This window comes from Corapipo altera, unplaced genomic scaffold, assembly GCF_003945725.1.
Source record: "Corapipo altera isolate COAL_440 unplaced genomic scaffold, ASM394572v1 55, whole genome shotgun sequence".
Taxonomy (NCBI): domain Eukaryota; kingdom Metazoa; phylum Chordata; class Aves; order Passeriformes; family Pipridae; genus Corapipo; species Corapipo altera.
This window is the reverse complement of record NW_020884882.1, coordinates 13,277,767-13,298,207: the sequence shown is the minus strand read 5'-3', so window position 1 is coordinate 13,298,207 and position 20,441 is coordinate 13,277,767. Positions and strand designations below refer to the sequence as shown.

Here is a 20,441-nt window from a genome sequence, read left to right as displayed (position 1 = left end):
AAGAGCCTTCCAAATGTGATGACACAGGGATTTACATGTAATTTTTTTTTTTTTGTAATAAACTCAGCATTTTCTGTTTTACATTATCTATAAATTTCCCAAACTGAACAGCAAACAATTACACAAGGATGTCCATGGGTGGGACCCCCCTTTAGTTACTGTGCTAGTGTATTAAACAAAGCCCTGTCCACTTCTGGCTACTCTGCTCTGATTAGGATTTTGTTTCTGAAACTTGATCATATTTGCAGACAGTCTTAACCACATTGTGTGGTGAGTCATTAACTATGAGAGGAAGGAAGGAAAAGAGGATTAACGCAGCAGTGCTGTCAAGGCAAGGACAATAATAATAACAATAACAATGATAATAATGTTTGTTTTTTCTTTACTTTGAAAGTAAGATCAATTCAGATAAGACAATACACCAAAACTTCCAGTTTCACATTCTGCAGTGAAGAACAAAGAGAATTTGAGAGGTTTGAATTAACCCTGCAAAACAAACTCTTGCCCATGAGCTCTGGGATGGACTTGCTCCAGCACCCAGTGCAGGGTGTCCTTGAAGCTTTGAGGGCCCTGTGTGGTGCTGTGCATCCCAGATTCCTGCATCCCAAGGACGGGCATGGCCCTATGGTGTCTGGGGTGACATTAATAAAACCAAGGCCTCCACCTGAAGAGGGAAAGACAGGGTTGTGTGTTTTCAGTTCAGGTTCAGTTTGAGACTTACCTGCTCTGAGGTTTTTAATTATCCCTTTTAGTAAAATATCAGCAGAGTGCAGCATTGAAACAAAAAGAAGAAACAAAAGAATATGGAAAGGAAACTATAGTTTCCTTTAAAAAACTTTTTATGGCTGTTTCATATGATAGAGCTACCACACCACCTACAAGATCCTGCCCATCCCTGGAAGTGTTCGAGGGTCAGGTTGGATGGGGTTTGGAGCAACCTGATCTAGTGGAAGGTGTTCCTGCCCATGGTGGGTGGTTGGAACTAAATGGTCTTTCAGGTCCCTTCTAGCCCAAACTACTCTGTGATTCCATAAGATCAAAAAAATCCAATCTGGGGCTTAAAGAAAACTTCAGGAATAACCACTCATTCTCAGAGACTCCCAGAGAGTAGGATCTCTTCCAAGAGCTGCTGAAATAACAATGGGGTGCCAGGATGTTCTGATCAGAAAATTTAAAACAGGCAAAAGGAAAAAAAATGATCTAACAACAAGTAGCACGTGAAATAGCACCAGATCCTGCTGCTCTCTGGACTAACCCCGATTCCTGTAATGGATTTATTTCATGGAAGCCATTTCATACAGTCACAACAGTCAGGACAGAAATAGAGACCTAAAGAAAAACATGATAGGGAAAGAAAACAGTGGCTGAAGGAGAATTTGGGAGATCCAATCTAGAAACAAGGCCTGGGGTTCCCCAGCGTGGCTCTCCCAGAGGATGCAGGGCTGTATCCTGTGCCCGTGGGTTTCAGGGATTGCCTTGCCTGTTGCTCAGCTGAGGTTGTGTTTCTGCTGCAGCTAACACTTGATACCAAAGCTGTGAGGTTCCTGTGAGAATTCCATGATTCATCTTGGTGTTTATCAACCAAGGGCTCCCAAGGACCTGACGCCAGGCTCTGACAGGGAGCAATGGGAGTGCAGGGCTCTGGGCAGGCGCCTGTAAAACACCCAGGGAACACGTGGCAAAACCAATTGTGAATTTTGCTCTTGTGTTCATTTAGGGGGTGAATTATGTCCAGTGTTCAATGTGGATGATGATGTCTGATGCAACAGGGACTTTTGAATTAGCACATAAAACCCTTTCCATAAAGTGCTTGGTCCCCCTTCTTGCAAAGTCCTTACAACTCCAAGGTGTAAGCGAACAGCATAAAATTCACACTGATCCCTTCAATTCTTTTTTAAGCATCCTTAAATACAGCTTTTTTTCCCCCTGCTATACATCTTACTTTTTATAGTTAAAAGTAATTTTGAAGCAAAAAGAACATAAACAATATACAATGACTCTTGACACTCCATTGCTTTTTTAAACTAGAATAATAAAAATTTGCAAATGAACAAAAGAGTGGGAGGAAGATATCTGATTTACAATGTTTTTGAGATAAAGAACACTATAAAAAAAGATCAATGTGAATAATAAAGCATTGTTAACTGAGTCATGACATTTCTATTCTCAGGGAAGATTTGAACAGTAGAGCTCTGCAAATGAGCACCTTGTGCCATTTTCAAAGTGGGAGGAAGACATATAATTATAATTTTTAAAGTGAAGAGAATTTAAAAAAAAAAATCTCTGTGAAAAAGTTTATTGAAAAACATATCGACATATCAATATGACATAAATTACTTTAATTTTTATTAAACTAGGAGGGGAGAAAACCTCTTTTTGAAGACTGGCTGCAGAAAGCATTCCTTGGAAAGAATTTTCTTTATTAAAAACTCTTTCGCTAAGATGAAACAGCACTGAATGTCAGCACTACCGTATATTTATTCTGTAACTCTTCCAACAGCTGAGATCTATAAAAGAAACATATTTTCAAAACAGTTTTAACCTCCATTGTCTTGATCATTCGTATTAACATTTTTCATGTCACTTATTGAAATCCCTTAAAGGAACCTTTTATTCAGTCAAAATTAATGAAGCCGTTTTCTGAAACAGCCTCCAAAAACTAAAAAGGACGTAATGTTGTGCATTTTATTTGACATACGTTTTCTGCCATTTCACTTAGTTGTGTGATGAGAGCAGTACTTCATATTTATGCTATCAAATCTGCAGAGAAAAGTGATTTTGAGAGAGAAGAAAACTAACTCTACTCTTGCTGTGTGTGCAATTTAAATCCACAGCAAAAATACAGCATTGATCAGATTACTCCAATTGAGTCATTTAGTGCTTTGGCATTCCTGAAGTTAGGGCCCAGCTGTGAAATCATAGTTGGGGCCAAACATTGCTGTTAGGTGAGTGCACATGGCTCCCATTTTCTTCAAAGGGAATGACACACATGGCCAATATTTAACTTTCACCTCTTCCATTCTTCAGCTAGCAAAGCCAGAACCAATGGAGTATATGCAGGCAATTTAATAGAATTAAGAATATAATCAAGATTTTCCAGGACTTACTAGTGATTTGGGATATATAATTCAATACACCTCAAAACGCAGATGCTCAGCATATTCTGAAAATCAGGCCATCTCAAATGCCTTACTTTAGGCAGGTAAAATCATAAATTACTCAGTATTTTGGCCATTGGATCCAAACAAACTGGGTGTTGGATACCTTTTCAAAGCCATAAACTCCAATTTCTGGCATCTGGGATGCCTGGGAGACTTATGACATCCCAACTCATTTTGGGTCCTGTTTGCACACACTTCTCCCCTGCAATTACCATTACGGAACTTCAACACAGTGCAGGGGCCTATCTGCAACTGACCCCTTGAAAAAATTTAAGTCCTGGCTCTGAAGGTCCCCTGGGATGGACTGGGCTGCTGGGATGGCCCAAAAATCTTTGCAGCATAAGTGCCACAGAGAGAAAAAAGGATGCATCCCAAAAATCTAGCTGTCCCATGCTGTATGCAGATCTTCACTTCAACTCAAGGTCAAGTGGAAAACTTTCCTACCATCCTTGCTGACTCTCCTCTCCACTTTCCCCCAACTCCATCTGTTCCTCACCCATCTCCTTCGTTCCGCACTCGCCTCCCTCTTCTTCCTGTGTCCATCTGTTCCCTCCTTCCTCGACACAAGTTGGGGAAGGGAAGTAAATTCAGTCATTCACTGAACAGATTTCAAGATGAACCCCCTCCCTCTCCAGTTCTAACTTCATTCATCATGGTAAAAATTATAATGAATAGAAATGTTGAAGGTGAAAATTTATTAGGGATTGTGTTGCTTTCTTATATGAAAAGCAGTTAAAGCTGCATATAAACATTGGCTTCATTCATTTTTTCTTAATATATGGTATAATTAGTGAGAAATATTAGTGGAAGTGCTTGCTATGCAGTCCATCAACACATGCCTGTCAGAGCTTAGGATCTGGGCCAAAAGTTTTTGCCAGTCCTGTGATAGATTTATAATAAGCCTATAGAAGGCTTTACAGTTAGCTGGGTCACTAATTCATGAAGTTAAAACGTACGCAATGAGGTCAAAAATTCACTACTGATAAAATACCCCCTCCCGGGATTGCACCATTAGCTTTGTTACTGCAACAGCAAAATAAAGTAAACCCAAAGCTCCTGTGAATTACCAGTCCATCATCGTAAATCAGAAGCGAAGAACTTGCACGAGTTCATGATGTCATATGAAGCCCAAGATATATTTATAGCCTTGTGTACTATTTCCTGTTTCCTTACGACAAAAATAAACAGTCTCTAAATCCCCTGCATCCTTATGCCTGAGCTCAGCAAAGTGTAATGGGCACAGAACTATGAAAGCACCCGTGATGTATTGGTCTGGAGCAGCTCACTGCTGTGGCGCCCGCTCTCCCTCTGGCCTCTCCCACGTGGATAAGAGCAATTCCCATGGAGTTTGTTCCATCTGCTGCACTCACTGTAGGGATAGTCCCACACCCCCTCCTATTTTGCCTCCCTGACAGTTGGAGAGAGAAGGAGAGAATGTTTAAGCCTCCAAGCCCTAGGCACAGAGTGCATGGTGTGGCAAGGGCAGCCCAGGTGGAGGAGCTCAGCACCCATGTGGGCACCTGGGCTTGCCACCATGGGCATCTTGTCCACCAAGACTGCTAAGCCATGGAGGTTGGGCTGAAATTTCCTCTCTCATTTGCTGATGGTTTTGGAATCTCATGTAAGGCTTCTGTGGTGTTTGTGTGTGGATGATGCCCCACATTTTATTGCATACCTCCCAGTACTCAAATTTTTTAGTCCTACCTGAACTGTTGCATTTGCTGGTGATCCTCTTCACCTCTTCTCAGATGAAACTTTCTCTCTTAGCAATTTGTTTTAATTTGTCTTTCTTTCCAGAAATGACACAGAAGATAACAGAAACAGTGCACCACCTCATGTAATCTCCCCCTGCAAGGAAGCACACTTGCTTCTGTTTGACTTCAAAGCACCAACTCCCCAAGTCAGTGACTGTCATTAAGTGGCTGAGGATGATAGCTGTGCCAAAACACATTTACCTACATTTATTCCTCTGCCATTTTTTTTCTTTTCTCCCCCCAAGACAACCGTACCAGCTCCCTGCCTCTCCTGGCACTCCCTGGGGTGACACCGAGCAGTGAGGACCATCCAGGTAAGCTGCTGGCCCCGTGCATGTGTCACATTGTGCAGAGATACCCCTGGCATTCCCTCCCATTGCTACTGGAAGACAATTATGTCCTTTAAACTAGCAAGAAAAAGTATTTTGGTTTTCTTTTTACTTTTTCTTTTTTTAAACCTGCCCATCGAAACCTGAGGTTTGGGTTTCGTTTTACTATGAGTCTTTTCAAACCGAGTGCGTTCAGATCAAGCCATTATACTTACAAGTTACCATCCATCAGGTCTGATATAGCTCTGCCCGCTTCATCTCAGGACTGAGTGGACATGGCACACAACTCTTCCAGTGATGAGCATGTGGTATATTAAACAGACAGGTAGTGACAGCAGTGTATGGGATAACAAATGGCAGGGGTAGCAGTCAGGCATTCCTTTGGTTCTTTTGCTGCACTGATACACCAAGATGCCTCATGGTGAAATTAAAAAGCTACATGTCCTAAACTGCTAGAGTTTTCCACACAGTTTAGCATTAACCCTTGGGCCTCCTTGCCACAGGGGTGTGAGGCAAAGGGCCATTGCCAGGATAGATTGGGAACAAATGCCACTGGAAGGTAGAGCCACAGGCTCCCTTGTCCTTTGCTTGTAAGATGTGGAGGAGCCCCACAATGGTGATAGATCAATTCTCCTTCTCTTTCAGTGGCATCTTCCCTTAACCAGTTTCTCCAAGAGCTATTTGGATTAGACACATTGCTACAGTCCCTATCCAGCAGAACAGAGCACCACTTATTCCCCCTGTCCCTCATCAAAAACACTCTTAAACGCCTCTATAGAAAATCTAATTTCAAAAGCATACTAGGAAACCCCAACCTCCTGTTCTCCAGGACTGCAAGACACTGGTTTGTGTCCAAAGCCTATGAAGAAAAATAGAAGTCAGGGGACCTCATGCAATGCCAGTCTTGGTATCACTGCTCCTCCCTGTTAACCAGAGGGATCTGGGAGTGGCTTCAGTGGAAAATAAGTGATTTACTTCATGCTTTCATGAATTTAGACACTTGTGAGTATTGAGACTATATCTTTAATACAAACATGGGTGAACAATCCCAGTCTTCTACTGCAACAGCCAAGGCAAGTCCCAGCTTCCCCATATGAGGAAGAAAGTTACTACTTCATGATACTATTTAAAAATGGCACATTGTGGGGGTGTACCTTTAGCCGCCTCTGCCTAACAGTCTAACACTGAATAGTCTGAGATTTCTTCATCGTGATGCATTTATTTTTCTTTTAAATTCACTTCAGTGGATGATTTATACATGTTAAAAACACAGAAATTTGCAGACAGTTGAAGCTGAACACAAGCTCGTAAAAGAAGCAGCAAGGCTTGACCCTCTACCCGTCTTTCATTGTAATTTAATTTTTTATATTCTCAATTAGCAGTAATAATAAATAATATCAGTTGTTCGTATTTTTAAAGTTTATTTTGCTGCACTTACTTGTTCCAAACTCTCAATCTACTACTGTTCCATCCAGCAACAAACTATAATAAGGGGGGAAAAAAAAGTGTTAACCACCTTTTTTTTTATGCTGTTCTAGCATAATCTTTATTTCTTCAGACACTTTGTGCAAACATTAAATTGATAAAAGACATAATGTAGATGGACCCACAGCTGAACTGAAGGTAATTGCATACAAATGAAATGGAGACCTATAATTGTACAGTGCTTTAGCCTCTCCTGCAGTGTTTTCTGGAAGCAAGGATCTCACTTGTCATAGCAAGTTGCTTGTTACGGTGATTGCATGAAGACTTGATCTAGCTGTACAAGACAAGTATAACATAACTGAAAGGGAGCTTTTCAAACTAAGAGTCTGACACTAAAATGTACTGTATTTTCCAAGATGTAGTATGCTTTAACAAACAGAAGAGTCCTTGAGTGACAGCTTTTGTTATCCTTTTGTTTGATGGTGCTGTATTGAAAAATTCAGGTTATGTCTATGCCTTTCTATTTCTGGTTTTGATTTCTCTTCAACAGCACTTCAAGAATAAAAATTGACTCGAAGTATGAATAGTAGAAGTCGGTGGATACAGTAAATGTTAGTCTGGCATTTACTGATTACTTCTGTCTGATTTTTTTTCTGTCTCGCTTGTTGAATGCTTAAATGCATTCCATGGGCCATTGTGTTGTTGCAGAACTGGGGAAGTCAACAGATATATTGTGAAGTAAAACATATCTAGTTTGGATTTTTGGGCCAATTATGAAAGTGGAAAATTATAGTCATTCTTGCCTACGCCTTTGGATCTGATCCGTGTGTGCTCAGCAGCTCAGCTTGTGTGTAGCTCTCAGTCTGGACAAACAGGATCCATGTGTAAGATTGGCACCTGAATAGCAGGTGGGGCATGTGTCTTTTGGACTCACAAATCAACTATTATCCAATAAATCCAATGCAAAAGCAGGATATTGCTTCCTCTAGAGCTCTGCTGCTTCAATTAGCACAACTTTTCCTGGAGATGGTTTGTTATTGAATGAAAGTGCAGGAAAACTTGTGGTGTGTCACTGATTTATAAACACTGGAAAATAGTGATTACTGCACATGTAAGTACATCCAAAATGCATGAGTTTTCACATTTTGGACTGAAGAGGCTGGCCAAGAAGACAGAGAGGGAAAAAACAGAGCTTTTACTTAATTTGCTGGGAAAACCATCAACAAATCACCACAGATGGGCAAAACCAGATATGCACAGTCTGACATGCTGGTTTCCTACAACCAAGGGCACAGCCTGCAGGGGAGAAATGCTGTGCTTTGCACTGCTGGGTCACACTCAGTGGAGCCACCATCTCTCCTGCCCTTCCCAAGTCTTGCCTGTGGCTTTCCTTCATCATAACACTCATAAAACCTGACAGTTATAGGTTTCTGAGACTCCTCTCTGTGCCACTGCTGTCTTACTGTCTCTTTTCCTCTATTTCTCTCCATCCCATCGTTCTCTCTCTGTCTAAGGCCAACCTGTAAACTCTCCAGGACAGGGTAATTCCACATTTTCTTCATAGTAGACGTCATTATTACAAGTTCAAAATCAAGCCAATACATCTGCCAACACACAATTTTAAAGCAGTGATTTAAATGTAAAACGAAAATTAAAATGATAGCTTAGTATTTCTGCATATCCTCTCCCAAGGTCTTAGTCTCCTAACCTTTACCTTTCTACATATTTCATCACATAAAAATGACCTAAAATGGCATGAAATTTACAATGAGACAGTGAGCAGAAATTTAAATGAATTGCTCACTCATTCTATGCATAAATAGAATCATAGAAATCCCACAAGAACGAGCTCAGAAGGGGCTTCTAGAAGTCAGCTCATCTGCTTGTGCCACAAACCAGTGTTAACTGCAGTAAGAGCAGGTTGCTGGGGCCCATGCCCAGCAACACACTTCTCTCTCTTTTCCTTGGACTGCTCTGGTGCTTTACACCTCCTATGATGAGGAATTTGTTCCCTGTGCAATCCTAATTGCCCTTGCTGCAGCTTGTGAGAGTGGACTCTTGTCCTTTTGCCTCTGTGCACTGCTGGGAGGAGCTGAGGTCTGGCTTCTCCATTACCCTGGTTATGAAGTAGAACACAGCATCCAGCACCGTTCTTTGCCTTCTCTCCTCCAGGACAAGAAAGCCCAGCTCCCTCAGCCTCTGCTCATACAGAAGTGCTTCCAGACTCTTCACATCTTCAGTGGCCTTCACTGGACTTGCTCCAGGCACCACTTAGACCTCAAATCCTTGCTTCTCCCCACTTCAAGCCTTATGGACCCAGTGATTTTTCACTTACCTTGTAATTTATCCATTCCATCCACATTTCCTCCTCTTGGCTGCAAGGATACTGGTGGAACAACTGCAGTCTCATCAAGGTTTCACTCTCTGCCAGCCTTTCCTTGGCTTTTCTTCAGCATATGTCAGAGGTCAAAGGTACCTAAAAAACAAGAGATATGCAGGGTCTCTCTTCGGGGTCCTTGCAGTCAAGTGCAAACTAACCACTTTAGAGCACTTACTGTTCCTCTCAGAAAGTAGTATTTGCAAAACTGAGTTGTTTGTAAAGATTGATTTTCTGTATGTAGCTCAAGAGCAAGCATATCACAAGATTTAAGTAAGATAAAAAGTGACGCTGTGCTTGATGTGAGGTGCAGGAGTTAATCAGCTGTAGATAAGAACTGATGAGGTTTTATCATCCCCGCCATAGAGAGAATGACTGTGTTTCTTGGCCTCTTGATCACTTCAGAGAGTGAGTGAAACTATATATCAGCCCATGTTTATCTGTGCCTGAGAAGTTCTTCAAGAATAAATTGAACTCAGAACTCTTCTTAACCTTTCCCCTAGTTGGGGCTTAAAATTAAGCTCTCCCTCTGGTTTTTGAGCTGCCTCTCTGGCACGCTGACAGCATGTGAAGTATCCCATCTCCTAGCTGCCTTCCAGGCCAACACCACAAGTGGGGATGAAGTTATGAAATAAGGAATCTGGATGTTAAACAGAGACCATCTGGCTTTCTTTGCTACAAGATTATGAGCCATGGTGAGCTGGCACATCTGCGTCAAGGTACCCCCTATGTGTACATTGTTGGCTGTAAACTTAGGGAAAGAGAGTTGCTGTTGAAAAATAACAAGTTAATTGTTTTACATTCTTTTATACCACAAATTGAAGTTATGATAGGATACTCAAAATAGATGATAACTGAGGCAATAGTTCTTTTCTCTCTCAAAACCTGATCTCATCCAGTGGAAGTAAATTATTACTTAGCCTCTAAGTCCACTGGGTTTAAGACAAAACCTTAGAAGGCAAGTTCACAAACACCATACTATGAATAGACCTCTGTAAAGAGACTGAAATCATTAGGTAAGAAGGGTTAGGCCTTGGAAGTAAACAATTGTAGGCTTGGAAATTCTGCATATGTTATTCTTTCAGATCTCTATCTTGGTATCACAGTCTATTTTTTTTCCTAATCCCACCAGACAACCAGCTTACAAATGAAAAACACACAGATGAAAAGCCTATGAAAGGTATTGTTATGAGTTCTGTCGCAGAATTCAGCATCACAGACGCTTCATCAAAGGGCACCAAAAATGAGAAGAAATTGTCAGATGCGAGCAGATCATCCATTGCTTCCCTGGAGAAATGCAGAGAATTCTCTTACATTGAAGATGACGCATCAGTACATCAGAGGGACAGTGACGGTACGTTTTACAAAACAGATCACATTTGATTTCTAAATAATGCCCATTGCAAAAGAACTGTGTGTATCCGACTTGAAATTACATGCTGAACAGGAGGTTCAAGAACATCGCCAAAAGCAATGTTAAGTTGCCCTGCAGACATTCGTGTGGTAGATGAGATTGTCTAGAAGATGATCTTAAATTGTCAGTGATATTAAAGTCATACAACAGGAGTGTAGAGCTTATTGTGCCAAAAAGTATTTGTACTTCAGTAATGAGTGTTTGCACAGAGGTACCAGTGTCAGTATCAAATAAATGCTATTCCTGATTACTCCAGTGGATGTGAAAAAAGGCTCTGTGAAGTATTTTAGAAGTTTCTTATGTGTGCCTTTTGCAATAATGGATTAGTGTGTTATATCCTGTATATCATTTAACAATTCCTAAATTAAGAATGTCTAAATATATATCAGTACAATAAAATGCCAGGCTCTCCAGGAATCATTGACATCTCTATTTTATCGCTGATGTATCTGATACATCTATTAGAATGTACTTAATTTTAACGAAGGATCTGAAGGATTTATTTTATTTAGAGGACTTGTCCTCTAGTCCAGACACTCCCTATTTTCTGAGTTTGCTGACTATCTCAACCATTACTGGCACACAGGTGTGTACCATGTGATGCAAATAACAGATTTCATACTCCTTAAGAAAGCTAAAAGTGAAAGAAATTAACAACAAAAAAAACCCGATCTGTGCTCAATTAATAATGTTAAGGGCTGGATGGAAGCCAAGAAAACCAAAGGAAGCCAGATTTGTGGTTGTCACTGCATGCTCAGCTCACTCTACTCTGACAACTTACTGTTTATTCTACATACATGAGGCCCAATCCTGTTTTCTAGTGCATGGAGAACCCCTGAAAGCAGAGGAATAGGTGAGGAAATTGATGATTATATTGTTCTGTGCACTCAGGGAGGAGCAGATCCACATGAGTGTCACTAAGTGTGGCCAGTGTGGCCTCAGTGAGCGTTGGACCACGGCTGTTCAGAGTATCATCTCTATAAGCAGATGCCACCAAACAAGAGCAGAAAAAATTAGAGATGAGGCATGCTAGAAAAATTATTAGAAATTCTTCTTTTGTGCTAATTAATCTACTAATGTAGAGAATGAGAGCTGAGGTCATTGTTCTCACTGAGATAAACGCAGTAACACTGTTTGGCAAACAGCAGGGAAAACAGAGGGGAAAACAGGAGATTGCATCTTCTTTTATGCAGTTTGTGGCTAATTTATTTTCAAATATATAAATGAATGCATAGGAATGGATGTTTAATTGCTAATATCTATTATTTATATACATTACCCCACTTAAAACAGGACCAAAAAGCCTCACACATGCAGATTTTTCGAAATGTGTTACATCCATTATCACAGTTCATGGTGTGTGCTCTGATGGGAATTTAAAAGCATCTTTACTGCACATCACAGGGTCTGTGCTGAAACATTACTTTATTATTAAAATTTTGTGCTTTTTTTGTGCTCTCTTTCCTGGATGAAGCCCTAAGAATCATATCTATTCTCTCCAGATTACATAAGCACCATTATGGTTAACACATTCAAGGGAAAAAACCTGTTATTAGAAAACAGATCTTTGGAGAGGGGAAAAAAAAAATTAAAAATCCTTAATTAATACATAATTTTGAATTCTGTCTCTCACATCTATGTATAGGAAAGAAATTTCATAAACATAAAGAACTAAAAAGAATAGTCTTAATTACACCAAGGACTGCTGAATAAAATCATTACATTTTCTACAGTGCAAATTTCATACAATTAAATGCAACGGTGTCATCTTATTAAATGTTTCAATTTTATAATTATTTCAGTTCATTTAGTTTGAAAAAAAACATAAGCATGAATTTACCAAGTATCACCGAAATCTAGTCACTCTTATTCGACAGGACTGACTTAGAAGTTAGTTGTGCTTGTCTGAACATAAATAGATCTTGACATATTTAAATAAGTATTAAAATTGATAACATTGGTGATGATATGACACTTAGAAAGAAGTTCAATCATATGCTATTTATTCTTGCTACCTGCCTTAACTGCTTATTTTTTTAAATAAAGAAGCTGGATTTTTTTAAAATTTTGTTTTTCAGTAAGAAAGCTTTCTTTTTTTAAAAAAAAAAAAAAAAAAAAAAAAAAAGAGCATAATTCCGGAAACTTCCTGGCAGTGAACTTAATGTTACATGAGAGAGAAAATGCCACAACAGAACCAATGCAGTTGAATGAGTTCACAGTTAGTCATCCTAGGGCAAGAAATGTGGTTATAACCATATGCTTTCCCGAAAGAACCAATGAAAAGACATTCATATTGTTGAAGGCATTTTTCCCTTCCAAAAACAAGAAGGGGGGGGGGGAAGAAAAAAAAAAAAAAAGGAAAGGTCTGGGTCTTTGCGCTCCAACTGGATACACACAGTTGGAATTTCACACCTGCTGCACCCAAGCAGCCTCCCCAGATGCTGGAGGCTGAGCAGTGGGGAGTCAATTTGTTGACTTTTGAAGGGAACAAACAAAACACAAAGTTTTTATTCATGGTGACCAAGTTTTCAGGAATATTCGCTGGCTACAGACACACAACCTAGATGACCTATTTTCCAAACTTTTTCCTCCTTCAAAAAATTGACATTTGTGAATGAAAAGGTGAGAACCCCATTTTGGTGGGGAGGTAGAAGGACTCTGGGCTGAGACTTGATGATCACGCTGCCCTCTGTGAATGCTCTTCTCCAGACCTGCTCTACCTCCCTGTACTTGACCAGTCATTAAGCATTTTTAGTGCAAATTCTTGTGAACATGAAAATAAACTCCAGTGTCACATGAGCTGGTGTCATGGTTTTGTCCCAGGCTGCAACTCAGCCCCACAGAGAGGCTCATTCACTGCCCTGCTGCAGAATGAGGGAATCAGAAGGGTACAAGTGAGAGAGCTCATTATACATTTTAATGTGATTTCACAAACTGCTGAAACCAATAAAGGACAAAAAAGGGTCCAATCAAGTCCAATCATAAATTTGGTTCAAAGTGCTTATTCCTCTGAACTTCACTGCCATAGAATGTTTCCATTCAAATTATTTTCATGCAGCTGTTGTTTTTCTAGACACAAATATCATAGAAAATAAACTTTTCATTTGTCTCTATGGAGGTAGTTATCACCAATGTATTTTTAGCCCACCCTGTGTGCTCTTTTGCGTCTCATTTCTGTGTAGCCACACAAGCCTAAACCTGGGTAATCCAGCATGCCCTTGTTCTCATGTCTCCCTGCTTTTCCTCTCTCTTAGATGAATGTGCAACTCTTATCCTGGCCTGCTTGTTCTGCCAATTTTGGGACTTTCTTGTAATGCTGCCTGATACCTGTGAACATTGGCTGACAGATACCTGTTGTCCATCCAATAGATATTACCAGACCTCTGACGAAGACCATGGCAACAACGACTGCAACTGTGACTGTGACATTGATTGCAGCCTTTTAGAGTCCTGCCATGAGACTGGGGAATGCCTGGAACTTGCCATGGAAATTTCTGAAGTCTGCTATCGCTAAGAGGAAAACAATTGAAAAAATTCCTCAAAACTACCTGAAAGTGAACTGACAGATTACAAAGGAGATTTTTTTTTTTTAAGATATTAATAATAACCAGAGATTTTGCCAATGAGGACTGTGAGCATCTTTCTGCTCCCTCCCTGGAGGTCTGTATATCTGTACCATTCTGGTTGTGTGATTTCACAAACTGCTGAAGCCAATAAAGGACAAAAAAGGGTCTTCTCCTTTGCCATAGATGACAACAGAATTCCTAAGTGCCAAGTGTGCCACATGCTTTACCCACTGTCAATCCAAGGCTTTTATAAACCTGTAATTCCTTTAATCACAGGTTTCCCCATTCATAAACACAGGACAAATTAGGACATTATTTTAGGACTGATATATATATTACTTCATCTTCCTAATGGATTCATACCTAAATATGTACTACATATTGTTGGTTATTATAAATAATTTATGATATAGCATCATTTTATAATTAAAAATTTATTTATTCAATCTCTTAGAACACACTTATATGCTCAGTTTAGATAGAAAAGAAAATTAAATGAATTAGAAGCCATGCTAGTGGTAATTACAGCAAATGTTGCTAAAATCTCCAGTGAATTTTGTGGAGGAAGCATTTTCACAGGGTAGTGCCATTCGACAGTGTATTAATGTGTGTGCCTATGGTTATGTAATAACAGGTTATGCCTATTGTTCATTAGTTATAGGAAAGGGCTCCTTAAGTGTAATTAGCCTAAATGGGAATTGACTGCATGCTTCCAGAGGAGAATTACACTGTGGATAGCCAGTAAACTCCTTTGCTTTATTTTCATTTGTGAGATTTCTGCAAGCAGCAGAATATTGCCACCTATTTCAGTACAAACAGACATCTCCACCTGTGCACAAAGGATTACAAAATGACAGTATCTATCCTGGCTGTGCTTTCAAACTCCCTCTATCTCTTTTCTGATGGCAGGTCTGATTAATAAAAAGGAAATACATATTGCACATTACACGTATGACAACAAAAGCACATAAATTCAGCTGCCTGAGGGTGCAGAACGCAGGTATTAAGCACAGAGGAAAACACAGAGTTGCTTGCTCATATTTGATATTTATAGACTACCACCAGAAATAGTGTTTGCTTTGCACAGGCACTAAAATTTCTCCCCAAAACCCCACTGATTCCAGTGCAGAAGTGCCTGGAGAATCCCAAGGAAAGATCCTGAGCAAGAGACTGGGATGCTGAGCACAGTTGAAATCATTGAAGCCTCTTGTTTATTAATCAGAGTAATCCTGATAGACAAATATTTAATGGGAAAAAAATTCATGTGAATTACCTTTTCTGCCCTCCACTTCTGAAAAATTTATATCTTCAAACCACCAAAAAGTAATAATTAGAACCACTGACAATCTTTGTAGAGGTGTCTTACAAAGCTTAGTGACCAGAGGACAACAAACCTCAACAATGCATGGAGCAGCCCAGCACACCTTGCTTCTGTGCTCCTTGCAGGACGTTGGTGGGGAGTACAAGAGTTTTGTTTATTTTAATTGTGACGTCACATTATGAGTTGCAGCCGCCTGAAGGAACAAGATCATTAGTCCTTCACTGCCACACCAGTGCCAGCCTGCTGGCTGGGTCTGGATCCAAACCCTAAAGAACTGCCCACTGCCATTTAGGAGGCACTGGTTTGGGACACCCACCCTGGGCTGGGCAATGTTGAGTTTTAATGGTCCAGTTTCCATTCTCCCATAGATTTTTGATGTTAAATTTTCCAGTACTGAGCCTCATAACTAAACTCTCAGTGCAACGTATCAGGCCAGAGAACCTTGGATCATTCCATCCTTTCTATCACAGGTTATCCTTGGCAAAGTGGCATGTGAGTGTGTATGAATAAAAACATCAACCCAAGGCACTTAAGAGTCAGAAAAAGGGAAAATTTGGCCCACATACCATTTCTTAGAGAAGTACCAATAGAGACATCCGTTGGCAGTCCTTGCTCTTGAGGCAGCTGCCCAAAAGGGGAGATTTCATGTGCAATGGCTGGAAGGAACCCAAGACAGGAAACCAGGCGGTGGCATACCCCAAAATATTATCAGTGTGGGACCTAGAGATGGAGAGCTTGTCTTGCAAGCCAGGATGTCTTGTTTCAGTTTTGAGCCTGCAAGGCAATTGACCACACAAAAGCATTGACCACACAGGCATCACCCTTAGCAACTGAGGTCTCCATTCAGCTGTGGAGCTGAATTAAGGACTACTGGCACAAATGTGGAGTTTTTTTCAACTCTTTTCCTAGGAATTATTCTTCAAAAGATCTTTTTTTATCATGTTGTAACCCATAGGCTGGGATACTGAAGTCATGTCTACTATAGGGCATGGGTAATGTCAAAGACAGAATTACAGGGGTCATAGACAGGATGGGTAGACAGGATGTCCCAACAATATGAATGGAATCACACTGTGGGATATATTGAGGGCTGCTGTTGTAGTGAATGGTGGTATTTTAAATAATGCAGCAATATTTCCTTGCCTAAAATGCACAATGGCACATTGCTCAGTTTCCTACTGTAGGAAGTAGATTTTTGGAGACCTTCTGTATGAACGATGAAACTTTGAAAAATGTGTTATTTCATACAATGCAGCAGAAGAAGCAGCTTATGATGACTTTCTTTTCTGTCATAAAATTGTTAATTGCAACATTGTGTTTTCATGACATATAGGAACATTTTAATATATTGACACCAGAGAAAGTCAGTCCGACGTTTCCATTAACTATTCCAGAAACTGGGTTTCCTCTCTGAACAACCATCCTATTCCCACACTAAGCCGAATTCCTAGGGCAGAAAAATACCCATTTATCAGATTTGAACATGGGTAGACATTCCAGTGAAACAGAAACATTTGGAACAATTCAAGGCTGTCTCTGTATTTTCTGTTTACTGGGAAGGAAGGTCTAAGCGCCTGAGTAGGAGGCGTTTGGGTGGATGGCTGTTCGGAACATGTTGGACTCAGCTGTGCTCCCAGGAGATGTCAGTGTGTGAAACCAGCTCCTCAGAACAACAAATAGAAGTTACCATTTTGCAAACGGGAACATCGCTCCGACACGACGCCTCTCCCTCCTCAGCACCAGGAATGCACCGACAGATTGGCTGGGGGAAGAGAGAGACAGAGATAATAACGAAGAGCTGTATTGCTACCTTCTACAGGAGGGGCCCATGGGATGCTCTCTAAGGATCTCCTCTTGGAAATGACCCAGCAGTCTCACCCTTGAGGGGAACATGTCTTTTCACCTCCTTTCCCTGTGTTCTCAGAGCACAACACAGATTGGGATGTAAACTTTAGGGAAATTGACGTTTGCTAAATATGGGAAAGGCCTCAGGGTGCTTCCAAAAGATTAAAGATGAGTTATCTCTAAGGAAATTAAATTCTCTGACTGGCCATGAGCCCTTCTATAATGTCGTTCTGGTGCCTTACTCTTCATGCACACTAAATGAGGGGCTGAAAAAAATTATTCTGTGTACACCCCCAAATATAGGGCTGGAGCATATTATATTACCTCATTTAACTTTCCTCTGCTTCCTAAAGCATTTTAATGATCCATACTCTCTCAAGCAATCATCAGTTAGAACAATCAACATCTTCCAAATGTCAAGACAATGCACAACTCTGCCTTAACTTCAGTGCTGTTTAGGGATTCAGGATGACTGCTACAGCTGAGCTCTAGAAGACTTTGGTTCTCAGGAAGAAAGTAAAGTACAAGGACAATCAAAATGTTTGCAATTGTGTTTCTCCTACTATGCTTGTACAGTATCAAAAAAAGTTCAATAGTGTTGGACTAAGAATGTATGTGTCCATTAAATTTCTCTTATAATTACATGAAATGGGTGATTCCATTGCTTTCATCTTCATCTATTTGGATTCTCTTAAATGCAAGGTAAGTTTTCTATTATGCAAGAAAATGAGTTTACCAAGCAGACTGGGATTTCCAGGCACTGCTCCACTATAATTCACTGTAACTGAGTATTAATCATGATTAATAATCTATCATTCCTGTGGTTTTTAAAAAAAAAAAAAAAAAAGAGGGAATTATTGAGAAACTGCACTTTGTCTTAGCATAGTTCATATAATTGCACAATGGAACAATTCTATGGAATTCATTATTCTGCTGGTAATGATCTAGATTTCCTTAACATTGCACACAAATGGGAATCACTACCATCTGATGGATGTTCCATGGCCTGTGCAAAACGTGTTGGTGGGTGCAAGCCAGTTCATAATGGGTGTGTGCCCATATCACAAAAAACACCATTATAATTGGTTCTCTTAGGAAAAATGCCAAGGTCTGAGCATAAACAGAGCACTTTCTGTCCCAAGAGCTCACTCTTCTATGGTCAGAGTTGAAGCACAACAGAAAGAGCAATGCTGAACTGCATCTGTTGCTTCTGTAAGGGGCTTCACTCTCCTGAGGCAGCAGTTGCCATCTTGGATCCTCTGTATAAATAAGGACAAAATTCACTCTAAGGCTCACACGTATGCCTCTTCCCCCCACACTCGTTAAAGTCGTCATGAAGGTTGTGCAAATATAAAATGGAACAGAGATGGTCATGGTCACAGTACATCATTTGTCCTCTTTCTGAGGGTATCCAGAAAAAATATGTTGTCACTAAAAGAAACCCCATTTGAAATCTGAGAAATCTACAAATCAGAAAATGCTGGAAGTCACTGACTTACCATCTCCCAGTGCTTTCCAGTGGTAAGCCATTGTTCCCCTTGTATGGGACAGGGACTTCCAACAGACCAGTTCACAAGTTACCTGACAATCTTGCTCAAAAAAAGAAAAGAGGAAAATGAAGTTATCTCATGGATATTTGGTTGATGGCCTTCCTGAGAAAAGCAGTTTAAGTAACAAAGTAATATAGGAAAAGCCTTATCAGAGAATCTTACAAATCAAACAGTCATCCACATGCTTATACCACAGTATATTGAAGTGACCACAGTACAGAGAGGAAAAAACCCCTGCTTTATACAAATATGTAAGAAAATCACTATCAATATCATTAAAATGCAGACTCAATTTATATTGCCAGTTTTGCCATGATTTCTACAAAGTAAAAAATAATGCCAGAGAGCAGTGAAGAAAATATTATTAGATCAATTGTATAAAAAGCATGAATGATTCCATTAGCAAGCACAGCTGAGAAAAGACAGGATTTAAATCAAACCTAAATATGATGAGACTATACAGCCAAACTGACATGTCCGTATTAGAAAACATACAGAAGAAGCAAAACAAAAGTAGAATTTTGGTTTTATGCTGTAAGACACATTCCATATTAACAGCATTTAAAAACCTGATGGAAGCATCCTGTCAGCTCCTCAATTTTATACTGTACTTGTTCTAGGTAAGTCACAGATGTGCAGATAATTTAGAACAACACCCTTTGTTCATCTCTATTGCAGTGTATTTGCATCATTCATCCCCTCAGAGAGTCAATGTGCTGTATCACTTGATGCAGTCATCACAAACTGCATCTGTGGGCAAAGTTGCCCACAGAACCACAAATTCCACCTCCTGAAAACCTTTGGGGTGTTGTAACATAAGACACATTACAGAGAGGGTGAAAAAAAGTATACCAAAGGTTGATGTTAAATGGGACAGTCAATTGTTTAAAATAAAGGGATCAGGTTTTCTAATCTGTTCTCTTTTGGAATGGGAGAGTTCAGCCTCCACTTCATGAGACTTCATCAAAAATATAGCTGGAAAAAATCTTTCTCCAAGAAGCATTTTTTGGATAGTACCATGTCTAACTAGGTAAGTAAAAGATTAAGAAGCAGAAAGAGGTGAGGTAGCTTTGGGTAATGTAACTGATAGTAATTGTTCCTAGGTTGTCATCTGCAATTGTTCTGAGGAACAGTTTTCTCCTGTCAGGGTAATTTTTGTGATTTCTCCTGTGCCAGAGGAAAATGAGCCATGGGATGAAAGCAGGATGAGCCTTTGCCCCAGCTCCTGGAGGTTTCTGTTTCCTCACTCACTGCCCACTCCTGTCCTTGTTTACATCCAGATAGTCTCTCTGGTAGAAGTTTCATTTGTTAGGGATTTCACCACAGTTCAAAACCAGGAGTGGAGAAGGATGCACATCAGTATTCATCTTTTCAAAGATATAATCAAATATTAATCCATTTAAACCCCTTGATTTTACTCTGCATTTCAATTTTTCCTGTAATATATAACCTGTACACACTATAAAGTCATTGCTGAGAGGGGAAGCTGGAAAAATCCAGCTACCTTTCCAAATAGAACTCAAAATATGTATTTTTAGCTACATTAAGCCAACTGCATGCAGCTCTGCACACTTATGTAATTCCAACATAAAAATAATCCATAATATTCCAGAGGAACAAATCCAATTCTTAGTCATATAAATTTTCATATAAGTCCATCAAAACCTATTCCAAAAATGTCTCAGTCTCTCTGAGTGCT

At 39.9% G+C, this 20,441-nt stretch overlaps 1 protein-coding gene across 1 annotated transcript; it reads left to right on the top strand.

The window, feature by feature from the left end:
* The first annotated feature begins 5,200 nt into the window (after window positions 1–5,200).
* On the top strand, window positions 5,201–14,340 carry MDFIC2 (MyoD family inhibitor domain containing 2). Its single transcript, XM_027640663.1, has 3 exons — window positions 5,201–5,229; window positions 10,179–10,400; window positions 13,715–14,340. The coding sequence occupies exons 2-3, from the start codon at window positions 10,220–10,222 to the stop codon at window positions 13,972–13,974; spliced, it is 441 nt and encodes a 146-aa protein (XP_027496464.1). The 5' UTR covers window positions 5,201–5,229; window positions 10,179–10,219; the 3' UTR covers window positions 13,975–14,340.
* The last annotated feature ends 6,101 nt before the right edge of the window (window positions 14,341–20,441 follow it).